The sequence below is a fragment of the Nerophis ophidion genome, linkage group LG16, assembly GCF_033978795.1.
Source record: "Nerophis ophidion isolate RoL-2023_Sa linkage group LG16, RoL_Noph_v1.0, whole genome shotgun sequence".
Taxonomy (NCBI): Eukaryota; Metazoa; Chordata; class Actinopteri; order Syngnathiformes; family Syngnathidae; genus Nerophis; species Nerophis ophidion.
In genome coordinates, this window is record NC_084626.1 from 27,977,570 (window position 1) to 27,996,783 (window position 19,214).

Sequence of the window (19,214 nt, forward strand, 5' to 3'; positions counted from 1 at the left end):
CTGGATTAGAGACACACTAGAGGGGCACGTGAAACCGATGCGGTTATAGGGATTACTTTGTATAGAGACCATTTAAGGGTGTCAACTCTTTTAATATCTTGGCCCATGTCTGTGACAGCCCATACCACGGAGGGGAAAAAATTGTTTTATTGTATTTATTTTCTTTACTACATTAGGACTAATGTTTTTCTTTACTATGTTGCTATATGGGCTTCACGATGGAAGAGGGGTTAGTGCGTCTGCCTCACAATACGAAGGTCCTGCAGTCCTGGGTTCAAATCCAGGCTCGGAATCTTTCTGTGTGGAGTTTGCATGTTCTCCCCGTGAATGCGTGGGTTCCCTCCGGGTACTCCGGCTTCCTCCCACCTCCAAAGACATGCACCTGGGGATAGGTTGATTGGCAACACTAAATTGGCCCTAGTGTGTGAATGTGAGTGTGAATGTTGTCTGTCTCTCTGTGTTGGCCCTGCGATGAGGTGGCGACTTGTCCAGGGTGTAAACCGCCTTCCGCCCAATTGTAGCTGAGATAGGCACCAACGACCCCAAAGGGAATAAGCGGTAGAAAATGGATGGATGTTGCTATTGTCCACCAAATGTGTTCTTATAATTTTGAAAAAGAAATGAAGTACCGTATTTCCTCGAATTGCCGCAGGGCATATAGTATGCGCCTCCCTTGAATTACTGCCGGGTCAAACTCGCTTCGCAAAATAATTAGCGCATGCTTAGTATCACCGCCGGGTCAAACTCGTGAAGTCACGAGTGACACTTCCCCTGTCATCATTTTCAAAATGGAGGAGACTGATTTCAATACCGGTAATTTGAAATTGCCTAAAGGGAAGAAGATTAAGAGCTATTCAGTAGGATTTAAGGTACAAGCTTACATCACACTCAATTTTTTACTGCATGCCTTTGGTAAGTGCCAGAGTGAGAAGAGGTTTTAAAATAATTAGCGCATGCTTACTTTTACCGCATGCCTTTGGTAAGCGCAGGAGTGAAAAGGGGTGTTAAATTAATTAGCGCCCCGGCAGCAATTCAAGGAAATACAGTATTTAACTTTTTAATGCTGAATTTAGTACTTTAGTAATTGACAAATAGCCGGTTGTATACAGAAAATAAAATAGTATGTGATAAGTATTTTCCTTCATTTCAGACTCATTAAACACACCAAGCAGTTACTGGAGGAGAATGAAGAGCGCCTGTGCATCAAAGTACTGCAGACACTCAGGGAGATGATGACAAAAGACCGCGGCTACGGGGAAAAGGTAACCGCCTCCCTTTTCCAGTTACTCATAAGCACAACAAACAAATACATAGTTACACCTACATTAAGTTCTCACAAACGCCCGTAGGATTTCCCCAATGTCATGCACTATAGCAGTTGTCGGGAACCTTTTTGGCTGAGAGAGCCATGAAAGCCAAATATTTAAAAATGTACTTCCATGAGAGCCATATAATATTTTTTAACACTGAATACAATGAAATGCGTGCATTTTTAAGTAAGACCAACATTTTAAGAGTATAATGAGTATCTTATTATCTTATTATTATCTTATTATCTTATTCTTTTTGATAACATTGTTATTCTAAAAGTTAACCAATAATAAATATAATACTTTTTTCCAATAATGCGACATCTTGAACAGGTGCGATAGAAAACGGATGGTTTGATTAAAATGCATGAGAATGTTTTATAATTTGAACGTTATTTTTAACACTGATTGACAGCAGAAATAGTAATTACTTATCATGTTAAGCAATGTCAGCTAAGATTTATCTGAGAGCCAGATGCAGTCATCAAAAGAGCCACATCTGGCTCTAGAGCCATAGGTTCCCTACCCCTGCACTATATAGACACGAGTATCCAGACACACTTCTCAATAAATTATTCCATCAATTAGGCCATGGCCCTTTTCTTTTTAAGCGTTAAGGTTTGCTTTTTTTGTAAAACAAATAATGACACACACTTTTAAAATGTTCCTCTGGATGAGATGAGAGGAAAAAAGCATTCTCCAGATTATTTTTCAAGAAGATTATAGTTTTTTATTTTTTTATTTTTGTAGTTGCAATGATGACATTCATTATTACTTAACATTTGTCATTATAGTGTATTTTTCTAGGCCTTTATATTATTGCTTGTGTCAAAATTGTGTGAGAAAAGTAGATACTTCAGTCCATTATATTTCATTCGTACTGTTATTCATAACATAATGCAATAATATTTTTGGGGAAAAACACAGAATGGTAATATTTAGTATTGGTGAAGCATCATTAACACTATTAACATTATGTGTGCTACCACTAACATGTTCAAATTTTATTCAGTTTGTGTACATCCTTTGCCTGCATTCATGTGCATATCATCACAAAATACTGCTACACTTGTCTCTTTCTTAAATTCAAACTAACAAAAGGATTGAGCCAAAAGTGAACTATTGTATAGTTATATTTCTTGATATAAGCCTGTTTTCTAAAGATTGAATTTCAGCATTTTTATGAATGATTTTGTGTAGATTTGCTCTTGTTAAGATATGTATAACTAAAAAAGCTTCTGAAAGAGTTAGACATTGACAATCTAAGTTCTGTTATAAGTTATGTGTATAAAATAAATGTATACAACCTGGAGATAAAACCCCCAAAATTCCCAATAGATGAATTACACCTAACTACAATTAATTACAAAGTACAGTATCTGAAATGCAATTTGTGTGCAGCAGTAGAGAAAAAAGAGATATTTAAAAGCTAGGGATAATATTGACTAAAATTAAAGCTATTCAGTGCTAATTTTCTTTCTAATTTCATTGTTTCCTCTTCGATATTTGCAATTTAAAAATTGTAACCACAAAGTGAAACAACATCTTGACAACTTCCTAATTTGTGCATGCAACCACTGTGTCAAACAAAATTGAAACCCCCCCCTCCAAAAAAAACAACTGAACAGCAACCAGAAACCCACTGCAATTAATTCATACATTATACAGTTATTATAAATTGTTTTCCTCTTTTTTTACATTATTACATTATTCTTGTATTGTTTTTATTTCCACACTTTGGGGAAGCTTGGCTCGGTTGGTAGAGCAGCTGTGCCAGCAACTGTAGGGTTCCAGGTTCGATTCCCGCTTCCACCGTTCTAGCCACAGTCGTTGTGTCCTTGGGCAAGAGACTTTACCCAGCTGCTCCCAGTGCCACCCACACTTGTTTATATGTATCTTAAAGATGTAGCTAATGGCTTTTACTTTCTAAAGCGTTTTGAATCACTGGAGAAAAAGCGCTATATAAATATAATTCACTTGACTTATAAATGATGGACAAGGAAGTGTAAATTAGGCACATTTTGTAATTAATATTCATGTAACCAGTTACCATTTCTTTGGCTAATGTACCAGTATGTATTTCTTCTGCAGTTCACTGCACTTTTGCAGTTGCTTATATTTAAGAAACAGTTAAAAAAAAAAAAAAAAAAAAGACAAACCGCCAACAAAATAGATTTAAAAAAAAATCCAATAATTATTTGAGAACGCATCCAAAATACGGTAAAACAAAATGTCATTTACAATCTTATATTAATTGTTTATAAGGCTACGGGTTGATCCAGTATCTTTACTCTGTGTGTGTGTGTGTGTGTGTGTGTGTGTGTGTGTGTGTGTGTGTGTGCGTGTGTGTGTGCGTGTGTGTGTGCGTGCGTGCGTGTGAGCTTCACGCACTAATCAAGCAGCACTAACTCTTCCACCATACTTTTCTCTTCCAGCTGATTGCCTTTGATGATGAAATGGATGTGGCTGAGGTTGATCATTTTACACTTTCTACTAGTCCCCATTTCACTTTTGCACCCACTAACCGTCTAAACGTGCTTACTAGAAACCTTGTGATCTTTGTCAGCAGCTTAGTCCATCCCATCCCAGCTAAAACCCGTTAAATACTCCAGGCATCTGCATGGCGCGTCGCATTAATCCAAACTGACACCTCTTCACTTGTTTTCACTTTCACTCATTATCACTGTTTATTTGGATTATTATTTCGAGGTGTAATGGTGAAAATATTTTGTATGTATTTGCGTCGTGGGCACTACTTGTGACCAATCCCACATATGGACTCAGTTCAGTTTTTGTCATTAGTATATCAAAAATGTACAGTATAGGATCCATAAACCACTGTGATGCTGCCCAATGTATTGTGTATGCCTGGTCTATTTAAACTGTACTAGTTACTAACTGTCATATTAAGGTCCAGTATATTGCTATTTTTTTTTTAGTTTGTTATGCGCAATATGTCTGCTATGGTGCCATTTGGTAAAGTATATTGTATTTCATTTGCATGCACTTTTTTAGTGTATGGATAATGGGATGTCCGTGCACCCCTCAGTTTTGTATAAAACCTAAAGCTGATAACTGTTCTTTGCTTCCAACGTTGTAGGAAGTGTTGAGAAAATACCATATCTTTGTCTCGTCAAGAGACTTTGCCCCACTGAGTCCCTGCAGGATGTTGCGAAATTCAATCACCCCCGCTAATGGTTCAATAACAGCAACGTCCCCGCATATTTATGCCAAGCGGCATCAAATTTGTCACCGAGTGGCACTCAAACACGCTTGTCAACTGTCTAATTTCTTGTGTAGACAAAACAGGAACAGCAACATGTAACACTATATCAACTCTTTATTGCTCAAACGGCCAAATTGCCCTCTTACCTGTTCCTGTTTACACCTCTAAGCCTTCTGGGTAATCAACACACAGGTGTCCTGATTTGTATTGTATTATGTTCAGTACTTATTTAACCTTTATTTATCCAAAGTAAGAACCTAGGATAGAATAGGTCTTTATTGTCATTGCACAAGTACAACAAAACTTTGTTTTCAACACAAACCTGTTCAAGATTAGACAAACAAACAGTGTACAGGGTTACAGAACAAGAACGCTGATGGGTCGCCATAAGGCGCCCCGTAAAAGATGGGGAAAAAGGTAAACGTTGGGGAAGGATGAGTAAAAAAATACAATCCAGACTGGGCTCCTAAGGGGGCCCAGTCTGGAGTGGGAAAAAACCTCCATAGCAAAGCACATATACATATTACAACATACATAAGGCGCCCCGTAAAAGATGGGAAAAAAGTAAACACTAAGGAAGGATGAGTAAAAAAATACAATCCAGACTGGGCTCCTAAGGGGACCCAGTCTGGAGTGGGAAAAAACCTCCATAGCAAAGCACATATACATATTACAACATACATAAGGCGCCCCGTAAAAGATGGGAAAAAAGTAAAAAAAATACAATCCAGACTGCGCTCCTAAGGGGGCCCAGTCTGGAGTGGGAAAAAACCTCCATAGCAAAGCACATATACATATTACAACATACATAAGGCGCCCCGTAAAAGATGGGAAAAAAGTAAACGCTAAGGAAGGATGAGTAAAAAAATACAATCCAGACTGGGCTCCTAAGGGGACCCAGTCTGGAGTGGGGAAAAAACCTCCATAGCAAAGCACATATACATATTACAACATACATAAGGCGCCCCGTAAAAGATGGGAAAAAAGGAAACGCTGAGGAAGGATGAGTAAAAAAATACAATCCAGACTGGGCTCCTAAGGGGGCCCAGTCTGGAGTGGGAAAAAACCTCCATAGCAAAGCACATATACATATTACAACATACATAAGGCGCTCCGTTAAAGATTGGAAAAAAGTAAACGCTGAGGAAGGATGAGTAAAAAAAAATACAATCCAGACTGGGCTCCTAAGGGGGCCCAGTCTGGAGTGGGAAAAAACCTCCATAGCAAAGCACATATACATATTACAACATACATAAGGCGCCCCGTAAAAGATGGGAAAAAAGTAAACGCTGAGGAAGGATGAGTAAAAAAATACAATCCAGACTGGGCTCCTAAGGGGACCCAGTCTGGAGTGGGAAAAAACCTCCATAGCAAAGCACATATACATATTACAACATACATCTCGAGATATCTAGCAACAGAGGGGAGGTAATTCAAGGTCATGGTGGTAGGTCGCAGCTCTCAGGCGCTGACCATCCATTCATCACCCCTACGGGATTTGCGTGGAGGGCGTTGGGCTGGGGGGGCATGTGTGGTGTTTTTTTTTTTTTGTGGATTTTTGTGTGTGTGTATAAGCCCGTAGTGTGTCTCTGTTCCACGGCCTTGATGTATTGTTTCGTCTCGTCCAAAGTCAACAACAGGTGTGTGTCCATGAGAGACAAGAAGCGAGTTTGTTGTGCCTTCGCTGCGATGTTCTTCGGGAGAGTCTCGAAGCCAGGGAAACAATCCAAGTTAGAGTGATTTTGTATGCGAGTGAAAATAACAATAGCTTTTCACTCTAAATTGTCTGACTGGTCCTCATAACCTGCGGAGGTAGACAGTCCGATGTAATCCACAGTTCTTCCTGCATCCTCCAATCATTTGTGGCAGCTTTGGGTTACTTTGAAGACTAACAACTTCAAATTTGTTGACAAACCAGAGCAACACTTACTCCTGTTGTCATAATTCTGAATAGGTGGATATCTTCACGTCGTCAACAGAAAAGGGTCGCCAGGCACGCGGCCCTCCTTCTTCTCCCAATAGTCCGTCGTGTGTCCAGCAACAACTGCTTCGTCACGACAGCAGGTTCTCCCAAACCCAATATCTTGCCAATTTTGTTGAGGCCAGTTAAATAGTTCCAATGTTTAGATTTGGAGAGCAGTGCAAAAAGAGGCAACAAGAAAGTTAAGACAAGACTAAATCTATTCTCGTTTGTAAGGCAGACCGTGCAAAGAGGCGGTAGTGACACCACAGAGATGTTGAAGTGTGATGATAATCTGTCATCGTCTCCGATATGCCCACCAAAATTACCGCCACTGACTTCCTCAACAGTTCATACATCAATCAATCAATCAATGTTTATTTTTATAGCCCCAAATCACAAATGTCTCAAAGGACTGCACAAATCATTACGACTACAACATCCTCGGAAGAACCCACAAAAGGGCAAGGAAAACTCACACCCAGTGGGCAGGGAGAATTCACATTCAGTGGGACGCCAGTGACAATGCTGACTATGAGAAACCTTGGAGAGGACCTCAGATGTGGGCAACCCCCCCCCCCCTCTAGGGGACCGAAAGCAATGGATGTCGAGCGGGTCTAACATGATACTGTGAAAGTTCAATCCATAGTGGCTCCAACACAGCAGTGGGAGTCCCGTCCACAGGAAACCATCTCAAGCGGATCAGCAGCGTAGAGATGTCCCCAACCGATACAGGCGAGCGGTCCATCCTGGGTCCCGACGAGCGGTCCATCCTGGGTCTCGACTCTGGACAGTCAGTACTTCATCCATGGTCATCGGACCGGACCCCCTCCACAAGGGAGGGGGGGACATAGGAGAAAGAAAAGAAGCTCTTAATGTTCGGGGGTAAATTAATGTTTGGGATGGACAAACAGTTTTCTAAAACCCAGACGGAGAATGCAGCTGCAGCTTGTGGTTGAAAGAGCAGACTGTGGACAATATGGAAGCCTTTGGTGGTGTTTCTTTCTATAATTATAATTATTCATTATTAATTTTAATTTGTGTGAATGTGAGTGTGAATGTTGTCTGTCTCTCTGTGTTGGCCCTGCGATGAGGTGGCGACTTGTCTAGGGTGTACCCCGCCTTCCGCCCGATTGTAGCTGAGATAGGCGCCAGCGCCCCCCGCGACTCCGAAAGGGAATAAGCGGTAGAAAATGGATGGAAAAAAAAATGGATAATTTTAGTTATAATGGATAGGTTGATTGGCAACACTAAATTGGCCCTAGTGTGTGAATGTGAGTGTGAATGTTGTCTGTCTATCTGTGTAGGCCCTGCGATGAGGTGGCGACTTGTCCAGGGTGTACCCCGCCTTCCGCCCGATTGTAGCTGAGATAGGCGCCAGCGCCCCCCGCGACCCCGAAAGGGAATACGCGGTAGAAAATGGATGGATGGATGAAATAAAGCGGTACAGTAATTTGACAATGAGTTCAGAGTATGTGATTGTATTGCCATCTTGTGTCATCTGAAAAGGACACTGCAAAAAGTCAGTGTTCAAAAACAGGGAAAAAAAATACAAAAATGAGGGGTAACTTTTTTTCGACTTGTCAAGGCTTTCCAAAATAAGTAAAATTAGCTAACCTCACGATGAACCCAAAAATACCTTAAAATAAGTATATTCTCACTAATAACAAGTGCACTTTTCTTGATAGACAAAAAAGAGACCTTTTTGCTTATGTTGAAAAATATTCTTAAATTAAGTAAATGCCAGTGCCATTATCTTGACATCATGACATGTGCTCGGCATCATGATTTTTTTTTTCAAGCTTGAAGTAAGAAATTATTTCTTAAAAAAAAAACAGTTTTATTTTTGTGAATGCTGATGACACAGCTTTGCAACAGTTGATATTCCAATTTCAAGCATGTTTTACTCAATAAAGGTCATAAAACCTCAGCAACACGCGGTAATATCTTACTGAGATCATTTAGGACCAAAAACCTTAAAACAAGTAAAACACTAACATAAAATCTGCTTAGTGAGAAGAATTATCTTAACAGACAGAAAATAAGAAAATATCACCCTTATTTTTATTATATAGGGGTGGCATAGCTGAGTGGCTGTGCCAGCAACTTGAGGGTTGCAGGTTCGATTCCCGCTTGTGCCATCCTAGTTACTGCCGTTGTGTCCTTGGGCAAGACACTTTACCCACCTGCTCCCAGTGCCACCCACACTGGTTTAAATGTAACTTAGATATTGGGTTTCACTATGTAAAGCGCTTTGAGTCACTTGAGAAAAGCGCTATATAAATATAATTCACTTCACTTCACAATTCGAGATATTTAATCTTAGTTAGATTTCAAAGTATATCTGCTGTATAAAACAAGTAAAATCTCAATACAGTATTTTCTATCTATTTTTTGTTAAAATCCTGTGCTTTCTGAGTGTGACTTTATACAAAATACTTAATACATTGAGAACAAATTCATAAAATCTCAAGTTGATCAGCCTAAAAATATTGTACAAACCCCGTTTCCATATGAGTTGGGAAATTGTGTTGGATGTAAATATAAACAGAATACAATGATTTGCAAATCCTTTTCAACCAATATTCAGTTGAATATGCTACAAAGACAAGATATTTGATGTTCAAGCTGATAAACTTTATTTATTTTTTTGCACATAATAATTAACTTATTTCATGGCTGCAACACGTGCCAAAGTAGTTGGGAAAGGACAAGTTCACCACTGTGTTACATCACCTTTTCTTTTAACAACACTCAATAAACGTTTGGGAACTGAGGAAAATAATTGTTGAAGCTTTGAAAGTGGAATTCTTTCCCATTCTTCTTTTATGTAGAGCTTCAGTCGCTCAACAGTCCGCTGTCATATTTTACGCTTCATAATGGGCCACACATTTTCGATGGGAGACACGTCTAGACTGCAGGCAGGCCAAGAAAGTACCCGCACTCTTTTTTTATGAAGCCACGCTGTTGTAACACGTTTTTTGCTGAAATAAGCAGGGGCATTCATAATAACGTTGCTTGGATGACAACATATGTTGCTCCAAAACCTGTATGGACCTTTCAGCATTAATGGTGCCTTCACAGATGTGTAAGTTACCCATGTCTTGGGCACTAATACACCCCCATACCATCACACATGCTGGCCTTTGAACTTTGTGCCTATAAAAATCTGAATGGTTATTTTCCTCTTTGTTCTGGAGGACACCACGTCCTCTGTTTCCAAATATAATTTGAAATGTGGACTCGTCAGACCACAGAACACTTTTCCACTTTGGATCAGTCCATCTTAGGTGAGCTCGGGCCCAGCCAAGCCGGCGCCGTTTCAGGATATTAAACTAAATGGGTTCGGCTTTGCACAGTAGTTTTAACTTGCACTTACAGATGTAGCGACCAACTGTAGTTACTGACAGTGGTTTTATGAAGTGGTCCTGAGCCCATGTGGTGATATCCTTTACACACTGATGACGGTGGTTGATGCAGTATCGCCTAAGGGATCAAAAGTCCGTAATATTGCTTACATGCAGTGATTTCTCCAGATTCTTTGAACTTTTTGATGATTTTACGGACCGTAGATGGTAAAATCCGTAAAATCCTTGCAATAGCTCGTTGAGAAATGTTGTTCTAAAACTGTTTGACAATTTGCTTAAAAAGTGGTGATCCCCACCCTATACTTGTTTGTGAATTACTTAGCATTTCATGGTAACTGTTTTTATACCCAAACATGGCACCCACCTGTTCCCAATTAGCCTGCACACCTGCGGGATGTTCCATATAAGTGTTTGATGAGCATTCCTCAACTTTATCAGTTTTTTTGCCACCTTTCCCAACTTCTTTGTCACGTGTTGCTGGCATCAAATTCTAAAGTTAAGGATTATTTGCAAAAAAATAAAAAATGTTTATCAGTTTGAACATCAAATATGTTGTCTTTGTAGCATATTAAACTGAATATGGGTTGAAAATTATTTGCAAATCATTGAATTTCGTTTATATTTACATCTAACACATTTTCCTAACTCATGGAAACGGGGGTAGTAACTTTTGCCGCTACTTTCTCAAAAGTCTGCCACAGGTTCTGTGCACAAAACGTCCCTGATGTCATGGTCAGATGAGTATGGTATGGAATACCTCAAGAGCCGTGACCTCCAAACTCAAACACCTTCAAAAACCTTCTTCTGGTTAAGTGAACGAAGAAAAAAATTGTCATGTTCTGTAATTATTATTTTTTAGTTTCGGTTATGGCCAGTCGCAGTATTTACACCAGGGGTGCCCACACTTTTTCTGCAGGCGAGCTACTTTTCAATTGACCAACTCGAGGGGATCTTCCTCATTTATATATATCATTTATATTTATTTATTTATGAAAGAGACATTTTTGTAAACAAGTTAAATGTGTTTAATGATAATACAAGCATGTGTAACACATATAGATGTCTTTCTTTCAAGAAGACAAGAATATAAGTTGGTGTATTACCTGATTCTGATGACTTGCATTGATTGGAATCAGACAGTAATAATGATAACGCCCACATTTTCAAATGGAGGAGAAAAAAAGTTGTCTTTTCTGTACAATACCACATGAAAGTGGTTGGTTTTTGGCATCTAATTCAACCAGCTTCCATACACTTTACAAGAAAAACATTGTCGGCAATTTCCGTAGCTTGCTTGATTGACATTCACGGCACCCGAGGGTCTTGTGAGATGACGCTGGCTGCTGCCAGTTCATTATTATGAAAAAATGACAGAGAGGAAGGCGAGAAACACTTTTTATTTCAACAGACTTTCGCGCCGTCCCTTCCATCAAAACTCTAAAGGCCGACTGCACATTTCCTATCTTTACAATAAAAGCCCTGCTTCATGCTGCCTGCGCTAACAAAATAAGAGTCTCGGAAAACTGGCGTGCACAAGTGATGTGCACGCCAGCTTTCTGAGGGATCGCTTGTGCACGCCAGTTTTCCGAGACTCTGTATTTAGTTAGCGCAGGCAGCATGAAGCAGGGCTTTTATTGTGAAGATAGGAAATGTGCAGTCGGCCTTTAGAGTTTTGACGGAAGGTACGGCGCGAGAGTCTGTTGAAATAAAAAGTGTTTCTCGCCTTCCTCCCGGTCATATTTTCATAATAATGACCTTGCAGCAGCCAGCGTCATCTCACAAGACCCTCCGGTACCGTGAATGTCATTTAAGTGACGTCTTGGTGAAGATTGATGATCACTAATTTTTAGGTCTTTTTTTTTTAAAAGCCTGGCTGGAGATCGACTGACACACCCCCCGCGGTCGACTGGTAGCTCGCGATCGACGTAATGGGCACCCCTGATTTACACTATGTCCACATATGGTATCAAGGTCTATGCCACGCTTTCCTGACCAGTTGTCAGTGTTTATTTGGCAGGGGATTCTCCACCCAACAGGCTGGTGTCATAGGGTCAAGACAGCGTGGGGTGGCGTGCATGTCACACATTGAGCGTTGCAAAAATACGTGTGGTCATGACCCATGGCCATAAGGAAGTGGAAAAAAACAAGTTTCCTCTTTCTGGTTGTTGTTGTGAGTGGGTGTGACAGGGATGCTGGGTGTGACGACACCTCATCTCACATGTCATCACTGACTAATGTCAGACCAAGTCCATAGCTGCCCTGTCCAGCTTGACGGCGGTGTTTTGGAACCTTGTGTAAAAGTCCCTGTCACACATGGAGTCACTTAATGTATATTATTCATGTATACCTACCTAAATAACTTGTATAAAAATACATTTTTAATTAAACTAATCAAATTAAAAGGGCAGCACGGTGCCTCGCATTACGAAGGTGCTGAGTAGTCCTGGGTTCAATACAGGGCTCGGGATCTTTCTGTGTGGAGTTTGCATGTTCTCCCCGTGAATGCGTGGGTTCCCTCCGGGTACTCCGGCTTCCTCCTACCGCCATAAACATGCACCTGGGGATAGGTTGATTGGCAACACTAAATTGGCCGTAGTGTGTGAATGTGAGTGTGAATGTTCTCTATCTATCTGTGTTGGCCCTGCGATGAGGTGGCGACTTGTCCAGGGTGTAACCCGCCTTCCGTTCGAATGCAGTTGAGATAGGCTCCAGCACCCCCCGCGACCCCAAATGGGACAAGCGGTAGAAAATGGATGGATGGATGGAAATTAAACTGGTCCTAAAGGTACTTTGTTGATGTGCAATACTAATACCGTATTTCCTTGAATTGCCGCCGGGGCGCTAATGAATTTAAAACCTCTTCTCACTCCTGCGCTTACCAAAAGCATGCGGTAAAAGTAAGCATGCGCTAATTATTGTAAAACCTCTTCTCACTCTGACACTTACCAAAGGCATGCAGTAAAAATTTGAGTGTGATGTAAGCTTGGACCTTAAATCCTACTGAATAGCTCTTAATCTTCTTCCCTTTATGCGATTTCAAATTATCGGTATTGAAATCAGCCTCCTCCATTTTTAAAATGATGACAGGGGAAGTGACCAGGCGGTAATACTAAGCATGCGCTAATTATTTTGCAAAACGATTTTGACTCGGCAGTAGTTAAATGCAGGCGCATACTAAAGGCCCTGCGGCAATTCAAGGAAATATGGTATATACAAATAATATAGTATAGCGCCGTTAACAGGTAGCTGGCAACCAGGACACTAATCGCTAGCTGACGTTTAGGATGCTAAACGCTATCTGACGACTGGTACGCTAATCACCGGCTAACACTAATGGTGTGTTCTATTTGTACCGGGAAGTCGGAATTGCCGAGTTCGTAGTAGGAAGTTTCAACTGGAACACCCCTTGAGGTCAGATTTTCTACTCAGACAGTCAGAGCATATCTCCCAAACCCCAAGTTGGTTTCAAAGATGGCTGTTCTGACTATAAACAATAATTTGAGCTTCCATTGTATCCGTTATTAGCACTTCTTATAATTTTGTTGGACGTTTATCTACGGAAACGTTAATGTAGTGTAGACTACATTTTTTTTCATGTGGTATCCGCGTTCTACATCGCTGGCAATAGCATCCGTGTTTCCTCTTCATCCACCGTGTTTGAGGGTTGCAGAAAGGTTACATATTTTCCCATAAGTTGTTAATACTTAGACAACGCAAGCTCTAAAATACATTATATTGCCAAAAGTATTTGGCCACCTGCCTTGACTCACATATGAACTTGAAGTGCCATCCTATGGAATTGTCCAAAATGTTTTGGTATCCTGGAGCACTGGAACTAAGTGGCCAAGCCCAACTCCTGAAAAATCAACCCCAGACCATAATTCCTCCACCACCAAATGTTACACTCGGCACAATGCAGTCCGAAATGTAGCGTTCTCCTGGCAACCTCCAAACCCAGACTCGTCTATCAGATTGCGAGATGGAAAAGTGTGATTCATCAATCCAGAGAAAGCGTCTCTAGAGTCCAGTGGCGACGTGTTTTACACCACTGCATCCCAAACTTTGCATTGGACTTGGTGATGTATGGCTTAGATCAGGGGTCGGGAACCTTTTTGGCTGAGAGAGTCATACATGCCAAATATTGTAAAAAGTATTTCCGTGAGAGCCATATAACATTTTTTTAAGACTGGATACAACTAAATGTGTGCATTTTTAAGTAACACCAACATTTTTTGAGTATAATCAGTCTCTTATTCTTTTTAATAACATTGTTATTTTGAAAGCTAACCAACAATAAATAAAATACTTCTTACCATTAATGCAACTTCTTGAACAGGTGCGGTAGAAACGGGATAGATGGATTAAAATGCATGAGAATGTTTTATATTTTGAACGTTATTTTTGACACTGTGATTACCAGCGGAATTTTTCATTACTTACCATGTTAAGCAATGTCTGATAAAATGTATCTGAGAGCCAGGTGCAGTCATCAAAAGAGCCACATCTGGCTCTAGAGCCATAGGTTCCCTATCCCTGGCTTAGATGCAGCTAATCGGCCATGGAAACCCATTCCATGAAGCTCTCTGCGTACTGTACGTGGGCTAATTGGAAGCTCACGTGAAGTTTGGAACTCTGTAGCAACTGACTGTGCAGAAAGTCTTTGCACTATGCGCTTCAGCATCTGCTCAGTTTATGTGGCCTACAACTTTGTGGCTGAGTTGCTGTTGTTCCCAAACTCTTGAGTTTTCTTGTAATAAAGTTGACTTTGGAATATTTAGGAGCAAGGAAATTTCAGGACTGGATTTTTTGCACAGGTGGCATCCTATGGCAGTTCCACGCTGAAAATCACTGAGAGCGGCCCATTCTTTCACAAATGTTTGTATTGACAGTCTTCATGCCTAAGTGCTCGATTTTATACACCGGACCAAGTGATTAGGACATTTGATTCTCATCATTTGGATGGGTGGCCAAATACTTTTGGCAATATAGTGTAGCTTTCGTGGACGTGGCCGTCTTGATTTCGGACCTCGTAACTGGAACCCTCATAGCTCATTCCCAGCTCCAGCTTCCAAAATAAATGCAACGTGGCATTAGTGCGCTAAGCACTAGCTGACAACTGGTGCGCTAACTGCTAGCTAACAGCCGGTACACCAATTGCTAGCTGACAATCGGTTTGTTAAACACGGTGTTGTAATCAATAGCTGACAACTTGTATGCAAATAGCTGACAACTGGTGCACTAATTCCTAGCAGGTATCAAGAGTGCTAACCATTAGCTATGAATACAATTAGGGCTGCGAATCTTTGGGTGTCCCACAATTCGATTCGATTTTCGATTTAACGCGATTCTCCATTCAAAAACGATATTTTTCCGTTTCAAAACGATTCTGTATTCATTCAATACATAGGATTTCAGCAGGATCTACCTCAGTCTGCTGACATGCTAGCAGAGTAGTATATTTTCTTTTAAAAGCTTTTACAATTGTAAAGGACAATGTTTTATCAACTGATTGCAATAATGAACCAAAAATATGACTTAATTTATCTTTGTGAAAACATACAGTGTGTTGTCAAGCTTATGAGATGCGATGCAAGTGTAAGCCACTGCGACACTATTGTTCTTTTTTTTTTTTTTTTTTTATAAATGTTTAATGATAATGTCAATGAGGGATTTTTAATCACTGCTATGCTGAAATGATAACTAATATTGATACTGTTGTTGATAATAACAATTTTTGCTGGGTCACGTCTGGTTTTGGAATTGGATTGCATTGTTATGGTATTGCTGTGTATTGTTTTGTTAGATTGATAAAAAAACAGATTAAATCGATTTTTTTTCGAATGAGAATCGATTCTGAATCGCACACTGTGAGAATCGCGATTCAAATTCGAATTGATTTTTTTCCCACACACCTAGATAGAATAATATAATGATTTATTCATTCATTTAATTTTAAGTACACCAAGTAGGGTTTCCATGCAACTGCTATTTCTAAGCGATAGATAAATGTGCTTTATCAATGGTAATTTGTATTTGAAGACATGTACATTTGTGGAAAAAATTTCTCTGGGAAAAAAATTTCACACGTAAGAAACAGAAAACATGCAATTTTTTTTTTTTTTTTTAACAGGTGTATTTATTTTAGTGTATATTGTTTTTGTAATAATGATAATCGTAATATGAACTGCTCATATCGTTACATTGCGAGTGAGTTTCAAATCTAATCAAAGGAATATAATTTGCTAGTGTTCGAGTCTAGGGGAAGTAAAACTATGCCTTTTAGAGAAATAATTGGAGGGTCTTTCCAGAATGCCTAGAAAACCATTGTGCTGAAATTATAACTAACATTGATACTGTTGTTGATAATATTCATTTTTGTTTCACTACTTTTGGTTTGTTCTGTGTCTTGTTTGTGTCTTCTCTCAATTTCTCTGTTCACTGCAGTTCTGAGTGTTGCTGGGTCAGGTTTGGTTTTGGAATTGGATTGCATTGTTATGGTATTGCTGTGTATTGTTTTGTTGGATTGATAAAAAAATAAATAAAAATTTAAATCGCTTTTTTTAAAAAATGAGAATCGATTCTGAATCGCACAACGTGAGAATCGTGATTCAAATTTGAATCGATTTTTTTTCCCACACACAGAGATACAATAATATAATTATTTATTCATTCATTTAATTTTAAGTACACCAAGTAGGGTTTCCATGCATTTCTAAACGACACCTAAATGTGCTTTATCAATGGTAATGTGTATTTGAAGACATGTAAATTTGTGGAAAAATTTTCATCTGGGAAAATGTTCACACATAAACAGAAAACATGCCCAAAATGTTTTTTATTTTTATTTTTTTTAACAGGATGTGTATTTATTTTAGTGTATATTTTTGGGGTAATAATGGTAATCGTAATATGAACTGCTCATATCGTTACATTGCTAGTGAGTTTCAAATCTAATCAAAGGAATATCATTTGCTAGCAGGGAAATGACAATCAAGGCTGAAAAAACGGTCACTAATAAAGTGTTCGAGTCTAGGGGAAGCAAAACTATGCCTTTTAGGGAAATAATTGGAGGGTCTTTCCAGGATGCCTAGAAAAACCGTTGTGTTCATTTTCTCTCTTTGTCCTATTTTGAATTGGTGCTCACATGCTAAATAACAATTTAGGAATGGAAATCCCCAGCCTCCCTATCAATGTGCAACGATACTGTCTCTGTGTAGAGAGTTCTGTCAGCATGTTGTTTGGCATACAGTAGCGTGCATAGAAGACCAAAACCCCAACTTCCTATCACGCAGACAAGACAGACTCCTGCAGTCAAGCTGTAATCATCAGCCTGCATGCAACTCTGTGTGAGACACCACAATTCCCCTCCGGCCCCAACACTCTTTTTTTTTTTTTTTTATTAATCATCCTCCCGGAAATAGAAAGTTGATCCAACATGAGCCGGGGGAAAAGAGCACATGAACATGCTGACACTCGTGTAATCAAGCTTAATTATGTCGTTCAGTCCATGTGCTCAGCCTTCTCGCACGTGCACATGCATTTCATTTTGTGGGGTTTCTTGCTGGCCACAGATTCCTACTGAGATAGTGTTTCCGCCTGTAATTAGAAAGTCAATTTGTTTTCTGAGAAGTCTTCTACCACTTGTCCACAGAAGGTGACTGTATTAGGAAGTGTTTTGATGCAGTGCGACTCTTTTAAAAAATGTATGTACCGTATTTTCTGGACCATAGGGAGCACCAGATTATAAGGCACACTGCCGATGAATGGTCTATTTAAAAAAAGTATATTTTTCTATCGATTAAGCCCACTGGATTAGGGCTGGGCGATATGGCCTTTTTGTAATATCTCGGTATTTTTAGGCCATATAGCGATATACAGTATATATCTCGGTATTTAGCCTTAACCTTAAATGAGCACTTGACACATATAATCACAGCAGTATGATGATTCAATGTGTCTGCATTAAAACATTCTAGTTCATACTGCATTAATATATGCTAATTTTAAACTTTCATGCAGAAAAGGAAATCACAACTAAGTCAATTGACCAAAACTGTATTTATTAAAGTTATTAGCATGTGACTTTTCAAATGATGCTACACATTAGCAGTAATGCTACTATTGGTAGCAATGCTTGTGCCCCACACTTGACAAACTGCGTGAGAACGTATACTCGAATATTACGATATATTCATTTTCTATATCGCGGCCCAGCCCTACACTGGATTACAGGGCGCGTAATAGGAGTCATATTATATATTTTTAATTTTTTATATATTTTTTCTAAATTGAAAATACTTCCTTGTGGTCTACATAACATGTAATTATGGTTCTTTGGTCAAAATGTTGCATAGATTATGTTTTACAGATCATCTTCAAGTCGTTTTCTGACAGTCGCTTCAGGATGCGCTGTTTTGTGGGCGGTCAGTATCGTCTGCCGTCAACTTTTTTGTAACGGTGTAGCGTGCAAGGACGGGAGTGGAATAAGTGTCAAAAGATAGAGCTAACTGTTTTAATGACATTCAGACTTTACTTCAATCAATTACAGATCATCTCCTCTTTCGGAAACAACAATACGGGAAATGTGTGCCGTGAAAAACCATCCGACTGGAACTCACTAATAACTAAAGTTCCTTGGGTGAATAATGAAAACTCACTACACCGGTATGTTTTAGCGCTTTCATGGCGAGTTTGCTGACAGATATAAGTAAGAACTTTGCAGTACTTTAAATTAGAAATGGCATCAGCGGAGGATGAATGTCCCATAACAAGAAGATAGAGAAAAAGAAGAAGCTTATCGAAGCTTATGTGCGTGATTTAAATTGTATGTCCGTATTCTGATTTGTGTGGGGGTAAAAAAAACAAAACTGTATTTCGATGTGTGTGCGTGCATGCTTGCATAAAAGTATTTGGGTGAAGCAGGAAACGTGACTTTTTTCTACGTTTCTGCCATGAAAGAGTGTGTGCGTGCAATACAACCTCTGTGTGCGTACTAAGAACTGCATGTGCCAAAAAAAATGTGTGTATCTGTAACCATTTTTTGTATAAGCAGGAACCGTGATTGCCTGTCGTGTTACGACATGTAGCGGCCAAAGTTATCGCGTTTCCTCCGTCTTAGAGATGAGGTGACAAGTTCTGTCATTCAAAAGAAGTTATGAGTAAAGCCACTCCTCTACATTGGGGATCCAGGTCTGGTCTGGTCAGGATGTCCCCCGGACACCTCCCTGGGGAGGTTTCTAGGGCTCGTCCAATGGCTAGGAAGCTACAAGGAAATTCATGGGTTGCTCAGATTAAATGAAATGACTAAACTTTTCTTCTACATATAAAAAGTGCAACATTAAACAGTTTCA

At 39.6% G+C, this 19,214-nt stretch overlaps 1 protein-coding gene across 17 annotated transcripts in view; it reads left to right on the forward strand.

Moving 5' to 3' along the window:
* itpr1b (inositol 1,4,5-trisphosphate receptor, type 1b) overlaps window positions 1-19,214 on the forward strand; it is a 299,908-nt gene that overhangs the window by 108,721 nt on the left and 171,973 nt on the right. For 11 of the 17 annotated variants that reach the window (XM_061874781.1, XM_061874784.1, XM_061874783.1 and 8 more), the window contains 2 exons: window positions 1,151-1,262; window positions 3,746-3,781. In XM_061874781.1, the coding sequence (XP_061730765.1) occupies window positions 1,151-1,262; window positions 3,746-3,781 (148 nt within the window). The remainder of the gene's footprint in view (window positions 1-1,150; window positions 1,263-3,745; window positions 3,782-19,214) is intronic. The other 6 variants (XM_061874785.1, XM_061874787.1, XM_061874791.1 and 3 more) reach the window with 1 other exon arrangement.